Source organism: Hypanus sabinus, chromosome 5, assembly GCF_030144855.1.
Source record: "Hypanus sabinus isolate sHypSab1 chromosome 5, sHypSab1.hap1, whole genome shotgun sequence".
In the NCBI taxonomy this organism is placed as follows: Eukaryota; Metazoa; Chordata; class Chondrichthyes; order Myliobatiformes; family Dasyatidae; genus Hypanus; species Hypanus sabinus.
The window spans coordinates 107,011,608-107,034,471 of NC_082710.1; the positions used below are offsets into that span (position 1 = coordinate 107,011,608).

The following is a 22,864-nucleotide window of genomic DNA, read 5'->3' on the forward strand; positions in this document are numbered from 1 at the left end:
AGGTGGGACATCAAACTTAAGTTCAGGGAGACCAGGGGCAAAGTACTTCAAAAGAAAAGACCTGACAGAAGTATGAAAATGTTATGAGCTAAATAGGTTGACAGGAAGGAACCATAGCAGACATGGACAGTCTTAAGGTATGGGATGGAAGGTTCAGAGGGTTCTGTTCTGTGTCTAACCTAGAGACTTGTTGGAAGCTCAGATATACTGAAAAAAGGGCGGTGAAGGTAGGATAGCTCGTAGCATTCAAGAATTATTGAGAGCAGTTTTGGGATCCCTATCCAAGAAGGAATGTGCTGGCATTGGAGAGGGTCCAGAAGATGTTCACGAGAACGATCCTGAGAATGAAAGGGTTAACATATGAGGTGCTTTTGATGGCTCTGGGCTTGTACTCACTGGAGTACAAATATTGAAAGGCTTAGAGAGTGTGCATATGCAGAGGATGTTTCCTATAGTGGGTGAGTCTAAGATCAGAGATCTTTTGGCTTCTGATGCTTTAATCTAAGGTTCTTTCAAAAGTCATGAAAAAAGCACAAAATTTGTTGCTTCACGATCATTTTATTAAGCCAATAGAACAAAGAGAAAATTGAAATGAACAATGAGAGGGGTCTGCTAAATGAAGGGAAAGACAAAAAGTTGAGATGGTGCTAAGCATGGAGGAGCTATTTTATACCCATAGATGAGGGAAAATTCCATTCAAATTCATAGATAAGAGGCAACCAATGATACCCCCTATTTGAACATTGCAGTACCCAGAGAATTTCTAGAATTATACCATATAACCACTAGGGGACACAGTGAACAACTGCATATAACCTCTGTCACCAGTAGGAGGCATATTAACCTGTTACATGCATGTAAGAACTATATAAAATAGAAGCAGACAATTATTCAGCTGCAGAGAAAATAACAGTTAAGCAGTCTAATTTAAGAATTAAACAGTCAGATCCAACAGATCTCAGCCTCAGTATACGGGGACAAAAAATTTTGAACAGAGCCGAGGAGGAATGCCTTCAGCCAGAGAGCAGTGAATCTGTGGACTTCATTGCCACAGCTGGCTGTGGAGGCCAAGTCACCGGGTTTATTTAAAGGAGGTTAAAAGGTTCTTGATTATTCAGGGTGTCAAAGGTTATAGAGTGAAGGCAGGAGAATGGGGTTGATGGGGATAATAAATGAGTCATGATGGAATGGCAGAGCAGACTCGATAGACAAAATGGCCATAATTCTGTTCCTATGCCTTATGGTGTTATGGTCTAAGTATGTACATGAGCAGATGAATTATCAGGGCATTGAATGTCGTAGTTCAGGCGCTGTGAAAAGAGATTAGTAGAGATGGGTATTTGATGATTGTCATGCACATGGTGGACCTAACAGGTTCCAGTCTATATGACCCTATGGAACAAAATATTAGGGTAAATATGCCTAGTTCAAGAGATCTAACTAATGCAATGTATATTAGATGATTAAACCCTTTGGGAAATTCATTATTAACTACTGGGAAAAAAAGACAATACAAAAGCCATTACCACAAGTACAGAAACACAAGAGAGTGAGCATTTGCTGGAATCGAGAGCACAGAACAAACATACCGTAGATATGTTGCGCTGAGAATCCCGTACACGCCTCATCTCTGGTGTGTCCAACACATAAGACGCCCTGCCTTGCACTTGTTTGCGGAAGCTGTCGGAGTACAGAACCTGCAAGGTCAAGAGTGAAATGCTGAGTGCAACCTCCACATGACAGATACACATAGCTTACCTAACTACTCTGCACTGGGGTGCTGGGTTAGCTGCCTTGAGGTTAGGAGTATGACTGAAGCGAGTTAATGAGTTTAATTCTCAGTCTTTGGCTTTAAGTTACAAGAGGGAAAAAACAATAATATATGTCTGTATGATTTCACAATGTTTCATGTCCAATTGTTTGGTATTAAGTGGTGGATGTGCAAAATCATGTAGCATTCTTATTGGTGGTGATTATGTGTTTTCTCTAAAATTACATCCATTTTGATAGTCAAAGGTTTGTTTATTTAAAACTGTAAACAAAAAAAAAGCCAAATAAATCAGAATGGTGACATCTTTCATTCTCTGATGCCAAGTGGAAGTTTTTGTTTATCTCAGAACATGCTTCATAACTGGAACAGTCACTTGCTCACAGGTTTCTGCCAATACCCATCTGGGCCCGAGAACATTTGATTTTCCCATAACCCTGCATATTCCCCTGTGCCAGCACTGCCACAGTCATGAGCATTGGCAAGGCATTGTACACAGACTATGATCGAGGGAGAATTATCAAAGAATTGAGTACAGGAAATGGGATGCAAGGTTGAAGTTGTATAAGACATTGGTGAGGCCTAATTTGGAGTATTGTCTGCAGTTTTGGTCACCTGCCTACAGGAAAGACACAAACAAGGTTTAAAGAGTACAGAGAAAATTTACAGGGAAGTTGCCTGGACAAGAGGACCTGAGTTATAGGGTAAGGCCTCTACTCACTGGAATTCAGAAGAATGAGGGGTGTCCTCATTGAAACCTATCAAATGTTGAAAGGCCTCGATAGCGTAGCTTTGGAGAGGATGTTTCCCAGGGTGTGGGGAGTCTAATATCAGAGGACACAGCCTCAGAATAGAGGGACATCCATTTACAATGGAGATGAGGAGGAATTCTTCAGCCAGATAGTGGTGAATCTGTGGACTTCATTGCCACGGGCAGCTGTGGAGGCCAAGTCACAGGGTATATTTAAGGCAGTGGTTGATAGATTCTTAAGTCAGGGCATGAAGGAATGCAGGAAGAAGGCAGATGATTAAGGCTGAGAGGGAAATAGATCAGCCATGATGAAATTGTGGAGCAGACGTGATGGGCCAAAAAGCCTAATTCTGCTCCTATATCTTATGGTCACAAGGTTTTAAAATGAGCAGAGGTCTTACAGAGGTATCTAAAATTATGAGGGGTATACTGCAGATAAGGAAAATACATGTGGACATTTTCCCCTTAGGTCAGGTGAGACTAGAACTAGATGCCATAGGTTTAGGGTGAAAGGTGGAATATTTAAGAGGAACCTGAGGGGGGAGTTTCTCCAGTTGGAGTGTGGTGCAATTCTGGAACACGCTGCCAGTGGAAGTAGATTCAACTGCAATATTGAAGAAAAATTTAGATAGATATATGGATGAGAGGGTGATGGAGGACTAAGGTTCAGGTAGGTGGGACTAGGCAGTAAAACAAGTTAGCACGAAGCAGATGGGCCAAAGGGCCCGTTTCTGTGCTGTAGTGTTCTATGACTATAGCCTTTTTCTCCATGTTTACAGTTTCAGTGCATTACAATGATTTCTATAATTGTCTACTCCAGCTTTAACATTTTCATAATTGAGTAGCTGACAAACTATCAAATAATAAGCCGAACAATAAACCAGGTGTTCCCAACCTAGTGTCCATGAAACCTCTCGGTTAATGGTAGAGGTCCATGGCATATAAAAGGTTGCGAACACCTGCAATAAAAGGTCTCCTTCTGTGTTTTCCCTCTCACGCCATAAACTAGTTTAAGTGGCACTGGGCAGCCCAATGTTGCTACCATATAGGATTTTAGTTCATGTCAGTGGCGCACTAGCCATTCAAAGTGGAATGCCGTGGTCAATATGATATTAAGAATTATTTTTAAAAGCATCAAGATAAAAATGGGGGTGGTTAGAATGCAACAGAGAACACTGAAAATGGTTCTGTTCTTAAAGCTGCAGAAAGTACCGAGCTAATGTTTTCTTGATTGCGCTTAACGCGTTGCATCTCTGGTGTATATACCACTGAGGTCCCTTTACCCAGGTTTTCTTTGTATAAGATCTGCAGAAGCAAAAAGCACCCAAAATAACAAGATAAAAATTCAGCAGTCTTTCGCAACTTAACAGAAATAAAATCAAGATCAAAATTTAAAATCATGAGTTATTAAAAAAAATATTAGTTTCAATTGAAAATGATGAAATGGATTTAGCAAGAAGATGATGGATGAGAAAGGAAGGGCAGGGCTATGCCAAAATTCGATCTAGAAAATTACTGCTTCCTAATAACAGTTACCATCCAAGGAAACCTATATATAAAAAAATGTAAATATTGATCAGTTAATTATTTCAGCACAAAAATGCATTGATGAGATATCTCCAGATATCTTATAACATTTAAGAGTATAAAAAATGCATCTATCCAACATGAAATTAACCTTATCAGGGTTTGTATTCCAGGAAGTTCAGAATTAAAATTCTGGAGGAGCTCAAATCTAGTGCCCCCTAACCCCAATGGTTCCAAAGAATTCCCATCCAGTGGAGGACTAGTGCAAATAATCCTGAGGATTTGTTGGGATTTGTAAAATATCCCAAAATATAGAGGAGGAATCATGGTAAAATGGAAGATCTCATGGAAACCTATTGAATATTGAAAGGCCTGGCTACAGTGGACCTGGAGAGAATGTTTCCTACAGTGGAGGAGTCTTAAGACCAGAGGACACAGCCTCAGAATAGAGGGAGATACATTTAGAACAGAGATGAGGAGCAATTTCTTTAGAAGGTGGGTGGTGAATTTGTAGAATTCATTGCCTTGGATGGCTGTGGAGATAAAATCATAGGGTATATTTAAAGCAGTGGTTTTTGATTAGTACAGGAGTCAAAGGTTATGGTGAGAAGATGAGAATATAGTTAAGAGGGATAGTAGAGCAGTCATGATGGAATGGTGAAACATATTCAATTGGCTGAATGGCCTACGTCTACTCCTCAGGTCTTAGGGCTAAAATATCCCAAATTTGATGGTGGATGCAATGACTCCCAAATATGGTGCAGGATTGGTTTTAGTGAAACCCAAATCCAATGGATGATTGTTTATAAAGGATCCCAAATCCATTGGGAAACTGCTTCCAAAAGATCCCAAATTGACGGTTTCTAAATAAGCCAAATCCAGTGGATTACCTGTTCATTGTCCCTGGATTATGTTTTTAAATTAAAAGGTAGTTTAAACAGTTCACATTCCTACAGAAGCCTTCTATTGCATATTATTGAATTATTTATAATACTTGGCACAGCCCCAATGCAAGTTACACAAAAAGTCACTCATTTCACAAATTAGCATATTGAAAATATAAACATGAGATGAGAAAGCAAGAGGGAAGAGTTGAATTGTGCAACGTGTGTTTAGCATTGTGGTAGAAATGGATAGTTATTAGGGTGAAATAATTGGTTAGCACAGGAAATCAAAGCAGCAGCTACCGAACTGATGTTCTTCTGTGTCTCCTTTATACGCTGCACCTCCGGCAGGTCAGAGATTGCAGTCCCTTGCCCAACACCTTCCTTGTATTTGATCTACAGAAAGTGTAGATCAAAAGAGAAAAGGCACACTGTGAGCACACCAACAAACAGAAAAGCATAGACTAACACAGACTGCAACAAACTACATATGCAGTTCTGTTAAATGAAGCATCATACAATATTATGGAAAAATAATATTAACTATTCTCAAAGTAGTCACAGTCATAAATAAACATAAGGAAAAATTAATCAGACCTTCTGAAATACAAAGTGATAATGTTATGAAATAAGGCTGGTTTAAAGTTGAAAGTTGGTTAGTTAGAAAATAGAATATTGGTTAATTGAAATCATATCTTGTTCAAAAAGTACAATTTAAAGCTGCACCATTAGTTTAAAGCTGCATAACAGAAGATGATTTTAGAGAAGGAATCCACAGGTTATGACTCTGAAATTTCTAAAGTTTACATTTATGTAATTAATGCCACCAACACTAACTCCTATTTAATTTATCCGTTCAGAAATAGCACAGTTCATTTGTAGAAATCTGTTTGGCACAATATCAACTTCAGATACTTCTCTGGTAGCCAAAAATCCCATGGAACCATATATCTTTGTCTATCTCCATTCTACAATAGGTTTAACTCCTAAGGTCTGTGCTTCTTTCTCAATGTGGCCTATACATAGGCTTGTGGTAGTGATGTACTCACTTGGCATCACAACACTCCATAACGTACTAGATAACCCCCAGGCTCAGGAGCAGGAAATCTTACCTGATTGAGTCCCTGCTGTCACCCATTGTGGTGAACTACATATACCTGTCTGGACACACCCACTGCTGACTGCTCCTGTGGCTCCTCCCACAGATCCCTGTATAAAGGCGATCAAGGCCTGAGCCCGGCCTCTCAGTCTCCAGGATGTAGTATGGTGGTCACTCACTGTTTGTTCCTTCTTCCAGTCAATAAAAGCTGATATCTCGCCATACATCTCAGAGTGAGTTATTGATGGTGCATTCTAACTTATCAGGGAGAAGTAGAAGCAATCCTTTAAAAATCAGTCAGAAACCTCCCAGATACGATGGAAAAACTGTGAAACCAAGTTTTATTATTTTTCCAGTAATTGTGCTAGAGATCAAGCCAGAGATTGGCAGAAGCAACACGGAATTCTATTTGCCCTCCTCCTAGATACGTTGAACTAATGGTCGAGCCTAATTACAGGAAACACGAGGCTTCTTTTTTAAAAAAAAGCTATTTACTTTAAAAAGATGCCACAGTTCTGTTCTGAATGTAGAAAAGTTTGCGCAGTGGTGGCCATTTTGAATCAATCACCCTGCTGGCACCCAGCACACATGTACACCCTGTTTGAATGCCCTGCTACCCCTCACCCAAACTCATTCGCTCATCCTGACCTGGTCACTGATCATGGTTTCTTGATGCTGTTTTACATATTTATACAACTGTTTTTATAATACAACTTATTTATAATAATTCAGTGACATTATACTGTCTTACACAAAATATACACCTCGCACTTTATGTCAGCCAGTCATTATTCAGTTCATGTCTCCCAGGGACTCACGTTAATACTATATTGTGACACCATGTCCTAGATCATAGCTGGATGTGCTGTGTTTTGAACCTTGGCCCCCAGAAGAATAACGCTTGGCTATTGTATGTATGGTTGAATGACAAAAAACTTGAATTTACACTAAGGGCACATTATTTTACTGCTTAGGCTGAAGTCAAAACACTCTGGATCTATAAATGAAAAAAAAATTCATAACCTAATCTCAAACTCAAATAACTTCTTTCATGGTTTTCAGACTTGGAGTTCAGCCTTAAATACCATCCGTTGTCCTATTCAGCCAATCATCATCATCATCATCATCATATGCTGTGTCGATCACGGTCTATGACCATGATTGTTCTTGGCAAATTCTACAGAAGTAGTTTGCCATTGCTTCCTTCTGACCCGTGGCTTTACAAGACGGGTGTCCCAAGCCATTATCAATACTCTTCAGAGATTGTCTGCCTGGTGTCAGTGGTCGTATACCCAGAACTTGTGATAATTGCCTTAAATATTGGTCCTTTTGGACATTGGACTCTATAAAATCAATGTCCTTCAAAAGTGAGGCATTTCAGTGAAAAGTTAAAATGCTGCAATAATTAGAGATAACTTTTTAAGAGAACATTGACCAAAAATACAAACAAAAACTCTCACTCTAGTGTTAAAAGGGATCAGGTAGTAAGGTAGGATGGTGAGTTAACAGGGATCAAACCAGCAACTACCGAACTGATGTTCTTCTGTGTCTCCTTAACACGCTGCACCTCAGGGAGGTCAGAGATTGCTGTTCCGTGCCCAACACCTTCCTTGTATTTGATCTACAATGCATGTCGATCCAGGGGAAGAGACAAACCAAAAGCACATGACAGACAGCACCGACACTTTACATTTACACAGTACCGTTAACATAGTAAAGCAGTCCAAGACATTTCACAGCAGTCATGAGGAGAAGAATTAAGACAGTCAGGGAGAAAAGTGAGAGAGAGTGGTGAAGTCACAGATGGAATTTCAGAGCTACAGTAAGCATGCAAAGTTTACAGAGCTTCAAGCTACAGAATGAACCAATTTACACATTAGGTTCTCTTCAACGTTCTCATTGGTAAAGGGATTGCCTAATCCAGTACAAAGTCAAATAAACCAGATACAGTTTTGATTTAGATCCTGGTGTTGAGGGGGCTGCACGGTAGCATAATGCTTTACAGTGCAGGTGACCCAGGTTCAATTCCCACCGCTGCCTGTGAGGGGTTTGTACATTCTCCCCGTGACCGCATGGCTTTCTTCCAGGTGCTCTGGTTACCACCCACATCCAAAGGCATACCAATTGGTAGGTTAATTGGTCTTTGTAAACACCCTGCGATTAGGCTAGGATGAAATCGGGGGGCTGCTGGGTGATATGGCTCAAGGGTCCAGAAAGGCTGTATCTCAAAAATATGGTATGTTACCATTGACAAAACACCCCTGGGGAAGGAAAGGGAGAAAGGGAACTCATATGTTGGTCTTTGTTGAACAGCCAATCTAAAAGAATGAGTTCTACAGTACAACAATCAGCATTGAATAGGTCCGTCACCATCTAAGCTCTTACAAGAAGGATCACTTGGATATTGGAGAACTGTCAGAGTTTAAATCTCCAGCCTGTTCACAACAGAGGAATACAATAGGGCAGCAGCAAGTCACTAGACCCCTCCAGCCTGCTCTGTCATTCAATCAGATCATGATTGACCTACACTGGCCTCGATCCCTCTTCTGTGTTGGTTCCTCATAACCTTCAATTCCTCAATCTTTCAAATACTTATCTATATCCACCTTAGTGATCTGGCCTCCAAACTCTTGAGTGCAGAGTATTTCAGAATTTCACAACCCTTTACATGAAGAAATTTCTACACACAGTATTTCAGGTTTAAATGACCAGCTCCTTAGTTGTTACGTTCCATGACTTCCCCGTTAGAGAAAATTCGTTGTTCCTTATGTGAGAACCAGTTTTCAATCCATGCTAATACACCTGCTGCAGTACTTTTGGCTCTAAATTTTTCTACCAACCTCTTCAGTGGCATGTTGTCGGATCCCTTTTGCAAATCTAACTACCTGACATCTATAGGCTTTCCTCTATCAACTCTCTCTGTACATCCCAAAGAATGTGGGTGACTTGACTTAATAATAGTCAGTTTTCCCAAACAATTAATTATCTCCTCTTTGATTTAGCATCTTGCCAATGACAGATGGGAGGAGAGAAAGGTGGGGGAAGGCAGGGGTGTGGTTGTGTGTGTTATTTATATTTAAATGACATTATAGGAGCAAAACATGGAATGTCACTTTAAAGATTTATAGCTGGAATTGCCACTTATGTACTTCTAGATGCAACGTAGAGTAATCAATCTCTGCCAATCCCAACGGAGCTGAATTGCAGAGGCAGAACATAAAATGCTGATGTCATTACATCATTAAGTTAGCACTGCTGAACAAGGGGTGAAATTCCAGGGAATAGCTAGAGCCTGAGTTTCAATAGGCATTTATTAATAATAAATATATAGATAAAACTATGTTCTATCACTTGAGTTTAAGTTCATATTTTATAAATTGACTGTTTTTAAAATACAAAGTTTGTTTGAATCTTAGAAAACTAAATACATTTTATATACTGTATATATATGTGAATATACCCTACTGTACCATGTAAATTCAGCATAACGACTGCAGTACCTAAAAGATATTTATTAGGGCCAAGTGTTTTCGCTATCATCATCATTGTTATGTGCCATGATGTCTAACATAGGTGATCATGGTCTTTTCATAGTTGTTCTTGGCAAATATTTCCACAGAAGCAGCCTGCCATTGACTTCTCCTGGGCAGTGTCTTTACAGGATGGCTCACCCCAGCTATTATGAATACTCTTCAGAGATCACCTGCCTGGTATCAGTGGTCGCATAAGCAGGACTTTGGATGAGAATTTAGGCACTGGGCTGGATTGAAAAGTTCAGGATGTTGGGGCCTGAAGCAAGGGATGGGATGGTTCAGCTTGCTGCTCGATCAGTGCTGAACTAAGGGTTTAGCGATGGACTCTCTATTGACTTCAGCTCAGAATGTTATTTGCTTGCATTTCTTTTCTTTTACTGCACATTGGTTGTTTGACCAACTTCTTTTTTTTAAGGTTTCTTTTAAATTTTTTTGTTTCATGGCTGCCTGTAAGGAGATGAATCTCAATGTACACATACTTTGATAATAAATGTACTTTGAACTTTAAACTTTGTGATGTGCATCACCTGTTTTCATCATTATTTCACTAAATCCTAAATTTGGAAAAAGGAAAAAGTGAAAATTTGGATTGGAAATTTCAAATATTTAATCAGGAATCAAAGATGTTAAAAAGTTTCCCATTGATGTGATGCATGGTAACCATTGGTAACTGATGCCTACACATACGTTTTCTTTCATTTCAGTATACTGTATGTGGTAAAATTGATAGTTAAAGAAGTTATGTCAACTCCACAGCAATGTTTCAGTAATTAGAAGAGTTAACATTGAAAAATAACATTGGAAGACATAGTATTAATAACATTTAGTGAAGGGAAGTGATGGAGAGGAAGGGGAACGAAATCCTGGAGTAACAGAGGGAATGAAATTGGCAACTACCGAGCTGATGTTCTTCTGTGTCTCCTTAACACGCTGCACCTCCGGCAGGTCAGAGATTGTTGTTCCCGGTCCAACACTGTCCTTGTATTGGATCTACAAAGCGTGTAGATCCGGGGAGGAAAGACAAGGCCATAAACACATGATGAACAATAACCATCCACACCTTTGAGAGAGCAAAATACTTCATGGCAACAAAAGCAACAAATATCAAGCAAAATATCACATCAAGCACGTGTTGCGGAAAGATAGGACAGAAGTGAAGGAACACCTTGAAGGAAAGAATGGAGGTTTGGAGAAGAAGCTCAGTACATATGACACACAATCCTTACACAAACATTGTCAAGAAACTCAACGCACAGGTTATACAATGAATGCTCCTACATAGTCCAGTAGGTAAAGATGCTTCACACTAGACTACACAATCCAGAAAGTGGTTTTGCTTTAATTTAGTATTGAGGAGGCAACATATTAAATATTACAATTGGCTTCAGTGTCCCTGATTTGTTGACATTCCCTATGCAAATTTAGGACATTATTACAATGATAATCCTTGTAGATGAGCAGCCTACACTTTATCTAAATTCAGAGAAGAAGGCTGAGTGGGGGGGGGGAGTGATGCTGGTGGAGACAGAGTCTGTAAAGCAATGTCAGCCCCTTCAATGCAACAGGGACAAAAGAGTGAATATATTGCATACGGGCAGCAGCAAATTACATACAGCAGGTGAAGAAGGGAGCCGCTGGTAAAACAAGTAATTTTATCATGTTCACTCTCTCATGATAAACTCCAACTCTACACCCCCCCCCAAAAAAAAACAAGGCTAGCACATTAATTGTTTTCCCTTTCTCATTTACAAAATTAGAGGTCGCAGATTCAGGATAAGAGAGCAGAGCTGTAAAAGCCTTGAGCGGTAACTTCTTTACAAAAAGGGTAGTGAGTATCTGGAATAAGCTGCCAGAGGAAGTGACTGGGGTGGGTAAAATTGAGCATTTAAGAGGCATCTGGAGAGAGGGAGGGGCTTGGGGGCTTATGGGCCAAAAGCAGACATCTGGGACTAGCAGGGAGGATTTTGTGTTCGGCATGGGTCAACAGGCCCCTCTCTATGCTGTCTGGCTCTCTGACTATATTTACAAAGTGGAACAAAAAAAAACATCTGTAAGAACACTCGAGGAATTTGATAAAGTTTTTGAAAAATGGATTTAATTGTAGTTAGTGAAATAAAGTGGTAAGTTTTCGGTAGTAAGGAGAAGTGAGTTCTATACTACTGAAGGGAAAAATCATATCGGCAGCTACCGAGCTGATGTTCCTCTGCGTCTCCTTTACACGCTGCACTTCTGGTAGGTCAGAGATTGCCGTTCCTTGCCCGACAGCTTCCTTGTATTTTATCTACAAAGTACGTAAATATGGGGGGAAAAGACAAACTGTAAGCACATGACAGACAGCAGCAACAACACCTTGGATTCACACAATGACTTCAACACAGCAAAATGCCTCCCGATGCTTCACAGGAAAAAATATAAAAGATGATTTCACAGAGAGCCACAAAGTCAGCTTTGAAGGAGTATCCCATCAGAGGAGAGAGACCTAGAGAACGGAAGAGGTATTGTGGAAAAAATCTGGAGGTAGAGTGGCACGTAGGCATTATGCAAATACTGAGATATGGAATGGACCAAACTATAGACTTGGCTGTCGGACTTTGGCTTAGTGCATAATAGTGAAAGGCAGTCTATAGCTAAACCTCACAATCATTCATTTCAATTGTCTGTATTGACGGTGTATATACTGTACTGTGCAGAAGTAGTTTGCACATAATATATAGCTAGGGTGCCTAAGATTTTTGCACAGTACTGTACTTTTCAATGTGGAGTGGATCTAGTGGGAGGAAAGGATGTTGGGAATGACAAGGGTGGAGTGCCATGGGAGGGGTGTGGGACATGTGGCAGAGAAGGAGTGCCAGGGGTGGGGGACAGAACTGGTGTAGACACACCCATCCCTGAGACACCAGGCAAGGTCAATTGATTCCGAACAATTGGTTTATTGATCATTACAGAATGTCTCTCTGGTGCTTCCTGCCCCCTCCCCTCTCCTTTTCTCAACCATGATTCCCCACTCCCTGCCCCCTTCCCTCTCTCAGTCCACGATAGAGACCCATATCAGAATCACATACGTCATCAAATGTTTTTTTCCACAGCAGTACATAAAATTACTACAGTATTGTACAAAGCTCAAAGACACCCTAGCTGTATAAAGCATATACGCCCAAGACTTTCGTACAGTACTGTCTGGCAACATTTGTAGAGCTGTAAATGTCAGACACTGTTTCAGGAAGGGAATCAGACACCTATCCAAAATTAAAAATACAAGAGATTTGTGTTGAAAATCTTGAGCATCACCCACAAAATGATGGTCGGCATGGGTCAACAGGCCCCTCTCTTGGCTGTCTGGCTCTCTGAATATATTTACAAAGTGGAGCAAAAAAAAACATCTATAAGAACACTTGAAAAATTTGATAAAGTTTTTGAAAAATGGGTTTAATTGTAGTTAGTGAAATAAAGTGGTAAGTTTTTCTATACTACTGAAGGGAAAAATCATATCAGCAGCTACCGAGCTGATGTTCCTCTGCGTCTCCTTTACACGCTGCACTTCTGGTAGGTCAGAGATTGCCGTTCCTTGCCCGACAGCTTCCTTGTATTTTATCTACAAAGTACGTAAATATGGGGGGAAAAGACAAACTGTAAGCACATGACAGACAGCAGCAACAACACCTTGGATTCACACAATGACTTCAACACAGCAAAATGCCTCCTGATACTTCACAGGAAAAAATATAAAAGATGACTTCACATAGAGCCACAAAGTCAGCTTTGAAGGAGTATCCCATCGGAGGAGAGAGACCTAGAGAACAGAAGAGGTATTGTGGAAAACATCTGAAGGTAGAGTGGCACGTAGGCGTTATGCAAATACTGAGATATGGAATGGACCAAACTATAGACTTGGCTGTCGGACTTTGGCTTAGTGCATAATAGTGAAAGGCAGTCTATAGCTAAACCTCCCAATCATTCACTTCAATTGTCTGTATTGACGGTGTATATACTGTACTGTGCAGAAGTAGCTTGCACATAATATATAGCTAGGGTGCCTAAGATTCTTGCACAGTACTGTACTTTTCAATGTGGAGTGGATCTAGTGGGAGGAAAGGATGTTGGGAATGACAAGGGTGGAGTGCCATGGGAGGGGTGTGGGACATGTGGCAGAGAAGGAGTGCCAGGGGTGGGGGACGGAACTGGTGTAGACACACCCATCCCTGAGACACCAGGCAAGGTCAATTGATTCCAAACAATTGGTTTATTGATCATTACAGAATGTCTCTCTGGTGCTTCCTGCCCCCTCCCCCTCCCTTTTCCCAACCATGATTCCCCTCTCCCTGTCCCCTTCCCTCTCTCTGTCCACAATAGAATCAGGTTTATCAATCACATGTCATTAAATCTGTTTTTTTTCCACAGCAGTACATAAAATTACTACAGTATTGCGCAAAGCTCAAAGACACCCTAGCTGTATAAAGCATATACGCCCAAGACTTTCGTATAGTACTGTCTGGCAACATATGTAGAGCTGTAAATATCAGACACTGTTTCATGAAGGGAATCAGACAGCTATCCCAAAATTAAAAATATAAGAGATTTGTGTTGAAAATCTTGAGCAGCACCCACAAAGGGATGGAGGATCTCAGCAGTAACAGCACCCAATGAACGGTCCCAGCCTGAAACACTGTTTACTCCCCTCCATAGTTGCTGCTGGATTGCTGAGTTCCTTCAGCATTTTGTGTGCACGTCCCAAAATTAATCCTTGTCAAGTAAGTTCTGCTACATAAACTCAGGAGATGAAGCTTACATTGCTGGTCCAGACAGATGAATGCCCTGTTCCTTACCTACAAGCAAATATGATCCAGATGAAATTCATCTGAACTCTAGGGGCACACAGTCCATAATACATAACTTCTGAAATGAGTGCTGGATCGATATTGTAATCATGATTTTGGGAAATATTTCTGTTTATATTTCTCAGTGTAGATCACTGTAAAGTATGTTTTAAAACATTTGACTGGTTAACTTACTTCCATCAAGAAAAAACTTAAGTCAATCTCATAATCATGTTCCAATAATCAGCAAGGTTTAAAATATAAAACTTCTTTAAAATAATGAGATCATTGTTTTGTTTAGTGGCAGGAATGGGAAGAGGTAAGGCAGGGAAACAATGAAGTAAGGGAAGAGCAAAATCAAACTGGCGACTACCGAGCTGATGTTCTTCTGCGTCTCCTTTACACGCTGCACCTCCGGCAGGTCAGAGATTGCAGTCCCTTGCCCAACACCTTCCTTGTATTTGATCTACAATGAACGTAGATCCAGGGGAAAAGACAAACTGTAAGCACATCACAGACAATAACCACCATTTAAATGCACATTTAACAGTTTAATACATCCAATGGCACTTAACAGTAGGGATGACAAACAATATTTGACGTTAAGCAACAGAATTAGACATTAGGCAGACTTTAAGGAAGGTTTCATACTGGAAGAAAGAACTAGAGTGGTTTAGTGAGGTGATACTGGAGATATTATAATATTTACGAAGTACAAGCAAGAATGAATTTCTCAAAACATACTATTTAATTCAGAAGAAATGTATCATTAAATTGAACTTAATAGTTTCAAAATAGAGAAAAAATCTTCAGTAAAGATAGCTGATTTGATTTTTTCCCCTTTTCTGAATCCTAAAGATAAAAAAATAAGATTTTGATTTGGAGGTCTCTTAATTTGGATTCACAAACAGTAAAATCTCAGATCTGATTGCAAAGTGGAATGAGATCTTACCAATGCACTAAGCACATGGTTTTTCAGTGTGGGATATGACCCATGGTGTTGGCGGTATTCCCTGTCACATTTCATTCATCTAACTCTGTTGCGGATGGTCACACGCCAGGCTGCAAAAGGAGGAGGGTTGTGCATGGGGCTAGCAACCCCATCCTGTGAAAACCCAGAACTACAGAAATGCCAACAGAAGCTCCAACAAGCCTGTCCTTGGGAGAGGAAGGAGACATCAAAGAGATGGCTACACCTGGAGTCCAGGTGAAAGACTGGCCCAGGACAGAGGACTCTGATGAGCAGCTGTCAGTGGCCTATCCCCCCTAGGGTAAGTAAATACCTTTCACTCATCTACTGCAATGGCCTGCACAAGAGGGTGAGTAGTTTTAAGTTCCTCAGTAAACACATCACCGAAGATCTCACGTACTGTACGTACTGGCTGTGTGACCAAACAAAACACAACAGCGTCTTTTCCTCCTCAGGTGACTGTAGAGGTTTGGCATGAGCCCCCAAATCCGCAAGACCTTCTACAGGGGCTCCACTGAGAGTATCCTGACAGGTTGTATCGCCACCTGGTATGGGAACTGCATCAACCTTAATCACTGGGCACTGCAGAGAGCAGTACAGACAGCCCAGAGCATATGTGGAAGTGAACCTCCCTTCACTGAGGACATTTACACCAGCAGGAGTGTAAAGAAAGCCTGGAAGATAATCTGGGACACCAGTCACCCCAGTACTGCAGCATTAAAGTCAGGACCAACAGGCTACAGGACAGCTTCTTTCCACAAGCAATTAGACTTATAAACTCACTTGTCTGTACATTGCAACAGACATAATGAAAAGATTTTTGCTCCTTAATATTTTGGGACAGATGTAAAATCTAAAATTTCAAATATATTTTAAACTCTACTTTCAAACTGTTTAAACCTTTACTACTTTCCCTTCAACAATATCTAAATGTTGAAAGAATATGACAAAGTAAATCTCACAAATAAATTTCAAGAGTCAGAATAAATTAAAGAAGCCTAATGATTAATGACATTAATTGTATTCAGTGGTAGGAAGCAAAAGAGCAGTAACACAGTGAGGGAGAGTAGTCATTGATGAACAAACTGGTAACTACCGAGCTGATGTTCTTCTGTGCCATTTTTACACGCTGCACCTCCGGCAGGTCAGAGATTGCTGTCCCTTGCCCAACACCTTCCTTGTATTGGATCTACACACGATACAGATCCAGGGGAAAAGGACAAACTGTAAACACGTGACAAACAGCATACACAGACTTCTGCAAACAAAGCCTTGACAGACAATTCATCAAGCTATTGGCACAGTTTTCTCTCTTCTGGCTTGGCTTTACTGGGATCTTCCAATCTACCCAAACCATAGAATCGAAGGAGACTGACAAATGTGCTGGGAAGCCAAGGTTGGTAAAATGGGTGAAGTTACTCACCAAACACAAGGAAATCTGCAGATGCTGGAAATTCAAACAACAGCACACACAAAATGCTGGTGGAACACAGCAGGCCAAGCAGCATCTATATTGAGTCCTGACGAAGGGTCTCGGCCTGAAACGTCGACAGTGCTTCTCCCTGTAGATGCTGCCTGGCCTGCTGTGTTCCACCAGCATTTTGTGTGTGTTGTTGTTTGAAGTTACTCACCCACTCCTTTGTATTTGTATAAATTCTAAATTGCCATGAGGCTTCTTATTCTCCAAGGAGTTTTCATTAACATTCCCAGATCAAAAAATGTAAAAGATAAAATTTGAGATCTACTTTTTCTATTTCTATTCCAATCTCAGGGCTGCATACTTTGATAATAAATGTACTTTGAATCTTATGTAAACTGCTTTTCTTGTACTGATGAGAGGCAATCAACCTTGGTCTCTCTTGCCTTGCGAAGTACTTCCACCATTTTTTATTACAGTTTTTAAAAAATCTGCAGTTTCAGTGCCTATTAGGTAACTGTGACTGAGCTGCCATTTTAACCCAAGGTCTGAAACTACAAGTTAAAACTATGATATGGATGAAGTGGGTAAAGTTTCAAAGATGCACACTTAGAAGGGCAGTGATTTGGGTAGAAAGGCTGGCTCAATGAGTAGTCCATTAGTGAATGAGGTGTGATGAATTTTGGCGGAAAGATGAAGGTGAGACAAGTGGTTATAAAGGCACAGTGTATTCAGGAACCGACAAATCTGATGTGGATAAGAAGCCCTTTAAACCTTTTCTACCATTCACCAAGATCTTGACTGATCTTCTACTTGAGTACCATTTTGCAGTAACCTTTTCATTTCATATTCTTAGATTCCCTCAATAAGTGGGGACAGGAGAGGTTCCAGAGGATTGGAGGGTTGCAGATGTTGTTCCCTTATTCATAAAATAGAATAGAGATAGCCCAGGAGATTATAGACCAGTGAGTCTTACTTCAGTGATTGTTAAGTTGATGGAGAAGATCCTGAGAGGCAGGATTTAGGAACATTTAGAGAGGCATAATATGAATAGGAACAGTCAGCATGGCCTTGTGAAAGGCAGGTTGTGCCTTTTGAATCTGATTGAATTTTTTGAGGATGTGACTAAACACATTGATGAAGGTAGAGCAATAGATGTAGTGTATATGGATTTCAGCTAGGCATTTGATAAGGTACCCCATGCAAGGCTTATTGAGAAAGTAAGGAGGCATGTGATCCAAGGGGACATTGCTGTGTGGATTCAGAATTGGCTTGCCCACAGAAGGCAAAGAGTAGTTGTGGATGGGTCATATTTTGCATGGAGATCGGTGACCAGTGGTGTACCTTAGGTATCTGTTTTGGGACCCTTATTCTTTGTGATTTTTATAAATGACCTGGATGAGGAAGTGGAGGGATGGGTTAGTAAATTTGCTGATGACACAAAGGTTGGGGGTATTGTGGAGAGCGTGGAGGGCTGTCAGAGGTTACAGCGGGACATCGATAGGATGCAAAACTGGGCTGAGAAGTGGCAGGTGGAGTTCAACCCAGATAAGTGTGAGGTGGTTCATTTTGGTTGGTCAAATACGATGATAGAATATAGTATTAGTGGTAAGACACCTGGCAGTGTGGAGGATCAGAAGGATCTTGGGGTCCGAGTCTATAGGACACTCAAAACTGTTGCGCAGGTTGACTCTGTGGTTAAGAAGGCATATGGTGTATTGGCTTTCATCAACTGTGGGATTGAGTTTAAAAGCTGAGAGGTAATGTTACAGCCATATAGGAACCTGGTCAGACCCCACTTGGAGTACTGTGCTCAGTTCTAGTCACCTCACTACTGGAAGGATGTGGAAACTGTAGATTGGGTGCAGAGGAGATTTACAAGGGTGTTTCCTGGATTGGGGAACATGCCTCATGGGAACAGGTTGAGTAAGCCACCAGGCACCTCAAGGCCTGCCCCACTATTCAATGTAATCATGGCTAATCTGCCCCAGGGCCTGACACCTCTTCTGCACTAGTTCCAAAGAGTCCCTAAGTCCCAATCTTTAAAAAAAAAATGTATTTATCTCCTATCCACAGAATTCCAGAAATTCACATTCTCTGTAAGAATTAATTCCGACACATTAAATGATCCGATAGACCCTTCCCTTGTACAGATGTGACACCTTACCACCTATCATGTTGACACCCTCCCTCCTTGTGATCAATAACCCTCCTTTTTCAAGCTCATGCAAGAGAATATACTAGGGAATTGAGAGATTTGAATTAAAGCTGGTATAAGTTTGCTCCTTAAGAAGAAGATTGCAAATGGAATGCAGAATAAGACTACACAAAATACACAATTAGATTAACAAAGACAACTGTAGGTTAGGTATGTTACTTGTCTGCACCTTTTCTATATCTCTTGATAGGATATGTGATTAATCAGGGCATGGTTCAACAAAGCACACTTTATGACAAGACACACAAAATGCTAGAGGAACTCAGCAGATCAGGCAGCATCCATGGAAGTGAATAAGCAGTCGAAATTTCGGGCCAAGACCCTTCTTCAAGACTAAGCAGGAAATGGGAAAACACCAGAATGAAAAGGTGGGAGGAGAGGAAGGAGAAAGCCATTAAGGTTGGAGGCTACCCAGATGGAATACAAGGAGTTACTCCTCCATCCTGTGGGTGGCCTCATCTTGGCACAAGACGAGGCCTGGACCAACATGTCAGAAGGGGAATGCGAATTGGTATTAAAATGTTTGGCCACCAAGAAGTCCTGCTTGTGGTGTCTGGTGCGGAGGAACTCGAAAAAGCAGTACCCCAATTTACCATGGCTCTCAACAATGTAGGGGAGGTCCCATCAGGAGCACTGGACATAATACAAAACTTCAGCAGATTCGCAAGTGATGTGTTGCCTCACCTGGAGCCCTGAGTGGAGGCGAGGGAGGAGATGTACGGGCAAGTGACAAGAACTAGCTTTTTTGATCCAACCAGCTGGCATTTAGATCTCTCATATTTTATCCTGTTTTTCCTTAATTAAGTGCATTAGCACAAGTTTCTGTTCCCGTCTCCCTGATATGCAACCCCACCCTTCCCTCAAATGCATTCATACATTATGATCTTGCAACTTATTGTCTACCTGAACAACTCTTTTCACTATTGTTTCCCCTTGAGCAACCTCAATCATGATGTAATGAACAGATCAGTACAAACAGTATTCATAACAAGCTTTCACTGCTCCTTCATACATGTGACAATAATAACCAATTCCAATTCATACTATTGGCTTTAACCATTCTCTATGGCAGAAGATTCCACATGCTCATCATTCTCTATTTCAAGAAGCTTCTTCTGAGATTCCTACTGGATTTCTTGGTGACCATCATATACTAATAAACTCTAGAACAATCTTCAGTTCAGGTGTAAAAAATATATATTCACTCTGTCAGAGAAATGTCATTGTTTTAAATATTTCAACTCTCTGTCTTCATCTCTCCAAAGAAAGTATTTATCTTGTCAAAACTTTGGTTAATGCAATTGGGATCAAAAATTAGAAAATATATTTAAATTAATCTGAAGAAAAAAGAAAATGGATAAACTGTATTTAGTGCTAGGAAGGGTTTGGTAGTAAAGGTAGATTACGGTGTAACACAGGGGGGATCAAACCAACAGCTACCGAGCTGATGTTCTTCTGTGTCTCCTTAACACGCTGCACCTCAGGCAGGTCAGAGATTGCTGTTCCGTGCCCAATACTTTCCTTGTATTGGATCTACAAAGTGTGTGTAGATCAGGGAGGAAAGAGCATATTGTAAATTCCAGACAGACAATGACAAAGCCAAACTGTAGATCACAACGTATTAGACACTGCAACAAACCACCACTTCAATCCACAGTACCATATAGACAAACAGAACAAACGTGGAACTAATCAGCTAAAGTTAATTTGGTTCTATTATGTTAATTTTCTTGTAATTTTGTGAAACTTTGAACATATTATTTTCAAAAACTGATACATTAAACAATTGGTTTTCCTAAACAGATTGCTCAATTAGTTTTGATCTTCTAAAAGATTTTATGTTTCGTCAAGTTAGATGTGTGGTTCCTGCTCTTGTGTTAAATAATTGCAGCAATATACTGTAACTACGAGAGTTTTAAAGATATTTTTTAAGTTTGGCTAGACTTTTCCAGTTCTGAATATTAGCTTGAATCATTAACTCTGTTTTTCTTTTCCTATTACTGTTGTCTGACCATGTTAATATTTTCGGAATTTTCAGTTTTAACTTAGAATTTCTCAATTTTGATTCATCACTTACAGGTTGAGGAGTTGTGCAGGGCATCCCCAACTAGCTGAAGTTAAAAAAGCCTCAATCTCTTTTGTTAAAGATATCATTGTTTAAGCTGACACAAAGTCTAAAAATGAATTTGATGTTCTTGCAATAATAGATTACTGTCAAGTTTTAAGTCCATACCAGAGGTTTGATTTAAATATTCAAACACTAGCTCTAAGCTTGCATTTCCAAATAATAATTCATGTTTAGATCATCCCAATATTCCCGTTTCATCCGATAACTCCTAACAGTTACTAATTAGGAGATCTCAAATATGAAACCATTTTGGAAATTGCAATGGCTAATGCTGTTTTATGTGAATTCTAGAGTGAGTCCTGATTTGAAGTTCCCAACAGTAAAAACTGATTTGGAGTTCACGATGCTGTGTCATATCTTGACCATCCAAATAGTGAGTCCTGAATTAGAGATCCAAAACCTGGTCATCTAAATCTGAATTGGAGGATCTGATTTAGATTCTTTCAATAACCAAAATCCCCCACCAATTGTTTTTCTCCTGTCCACAAGCTGTTTGATAGCTTCATCCTGTAATCTGTGTACCTGCAGAAACATGCGTCTACAACCAACATCCTCTGGCACTGGGACACTTTTCATGTGACTCTACCTCTCCCAATTTACCTTCCTCATGTTGCTTAGCAAGACCCATAAAACTGTTCAAAATGACAATGAGGTTTAAATGCAAAGTAAAAACTGGAGAACAATATGAATAGTTTAGTTTAGTGAGATGATGGTTAGATAGTGGGGATGGAATGTGGGTTAACACAAGAGAATGAAACCAGCAACTACCGAGCTGATGTTCTTCTGTGTCTCCTTTACACGTTTCACCTCAGGCAGGTCAGAGATTGCTGTTCCTTGCCCAACACTTTCCTTGTACTTGATCTACAAAGGGTGTAGATCATGGAGGAAAGGACAAACAGTAAACACATTAAATAATAGGATACATATTTTAGACAAATTGCTAACCACATTAAAACACACGCTATGTTGGATCACAGATCCAATGAACCACATCACACACAAGTTACTGGGCTGGGGATTAATCTGCACACTGCATTTGAAAGAAAGGTTAATCAAACTGATAAATGTCAAAACTCTTCCCATGATATTTGTTTATACTATTTACACCATTTGTGTTAACATTATCATTAACCATATACTCAAAGTATAACTTAATGCTTTGGAGCAAAACTATGATTTAATTTCAAAGGATAGCATGTAACATAAAATTAAGTATTGTAGCTGGAGGAACTAAGCGAGCTTAGGAAAGTTAAATGTTGTGTCACTATTGACTGACTGCACCTATTAAAAAAAAAATAAACTGGCCAGTGATACAGAGGCATCGGATTGGACTTCGAGGCGAGTGGTCCCGGGTTCAAATCTGTGCTGGGTTGAGCATTGAGCTAGCAACTTGTCCTCATAAAAAAACAGACAAATGCTAAAGAAACGGCAAGGTTGCCACCTGATGTGCCACAAGGCATGGTAAGGAGCAACAACAACTACTTATTTAAAATGAAAGGGGATGAGATCCTGATTATCACCCATAGGTTGGCTGGACAGCATTGAAATTTATTGCTCTTCGCTTTCATTTTCTCCCTCCCAACTTTGTGATAGAAGAACAGGAGAACTGAGATGAAACTATGCTCCCAAGTTCTTTGTGAAGGAGACTAAATACAAATTAATACACACAGGATAAATCTAGAACTAGGACACTACCTTTCCTCAACAATAGAGTAACCCAGCCTATGCTTTAGTATGTTTAAAGTTTGAATATTT

The 22,864-nt window shown here is 40.2% G+C and overlaps 1 protein-coding gene across 1 annotated transcript in view; it reads right to left on the reverse strand.

The window, feature by feature from the left end:
- Positions 1-22,864, reverse strand: part of neb (nebulin) — a 322,851-nt gene that overhangs the window by 30,228 nt on the left and 269,759 nt on the right. The window contains exons 135-144 of the mRNA XM_059971179.1: positions 21,878-21,970; positions 20,422-20,514; positions 14,750-14,842; positions 13,062-13,154; positions 11,751-11,843; positions 10,460-10,552; positions 7,558-7,650; positions 5,234-5,326; positions 3,732-3,824; positions 1,590-1,697 (exon numbers count right to left, since the gene is read on the reverse strand). Of these exons, the coding sequence (XP_059827162.1) occupies positions 1,590-1,697; positions 3,732-3,824; positions 5,234-5,326; positions 7,558-7,650; positions 10,460-10,552; positions 11,751-11,843; positions 13,062-13,154; positions 14,750-14,842; positions 20,422-20,514; positions 21,878-21,970 (945 nt within the window). The remainder of the gene's footprint in view (positions 1-1,589; positions 1,698-3,731; positions 3,825-5,233; positions 5,327-7,557; positions 7,651-10,459; positions 10,553-11,750; positions 11,844-13,061; positions 13,155-14,749; positions 14,843-20,421; positions 20,515-21,877; positions 21,971-22,864) is intronic.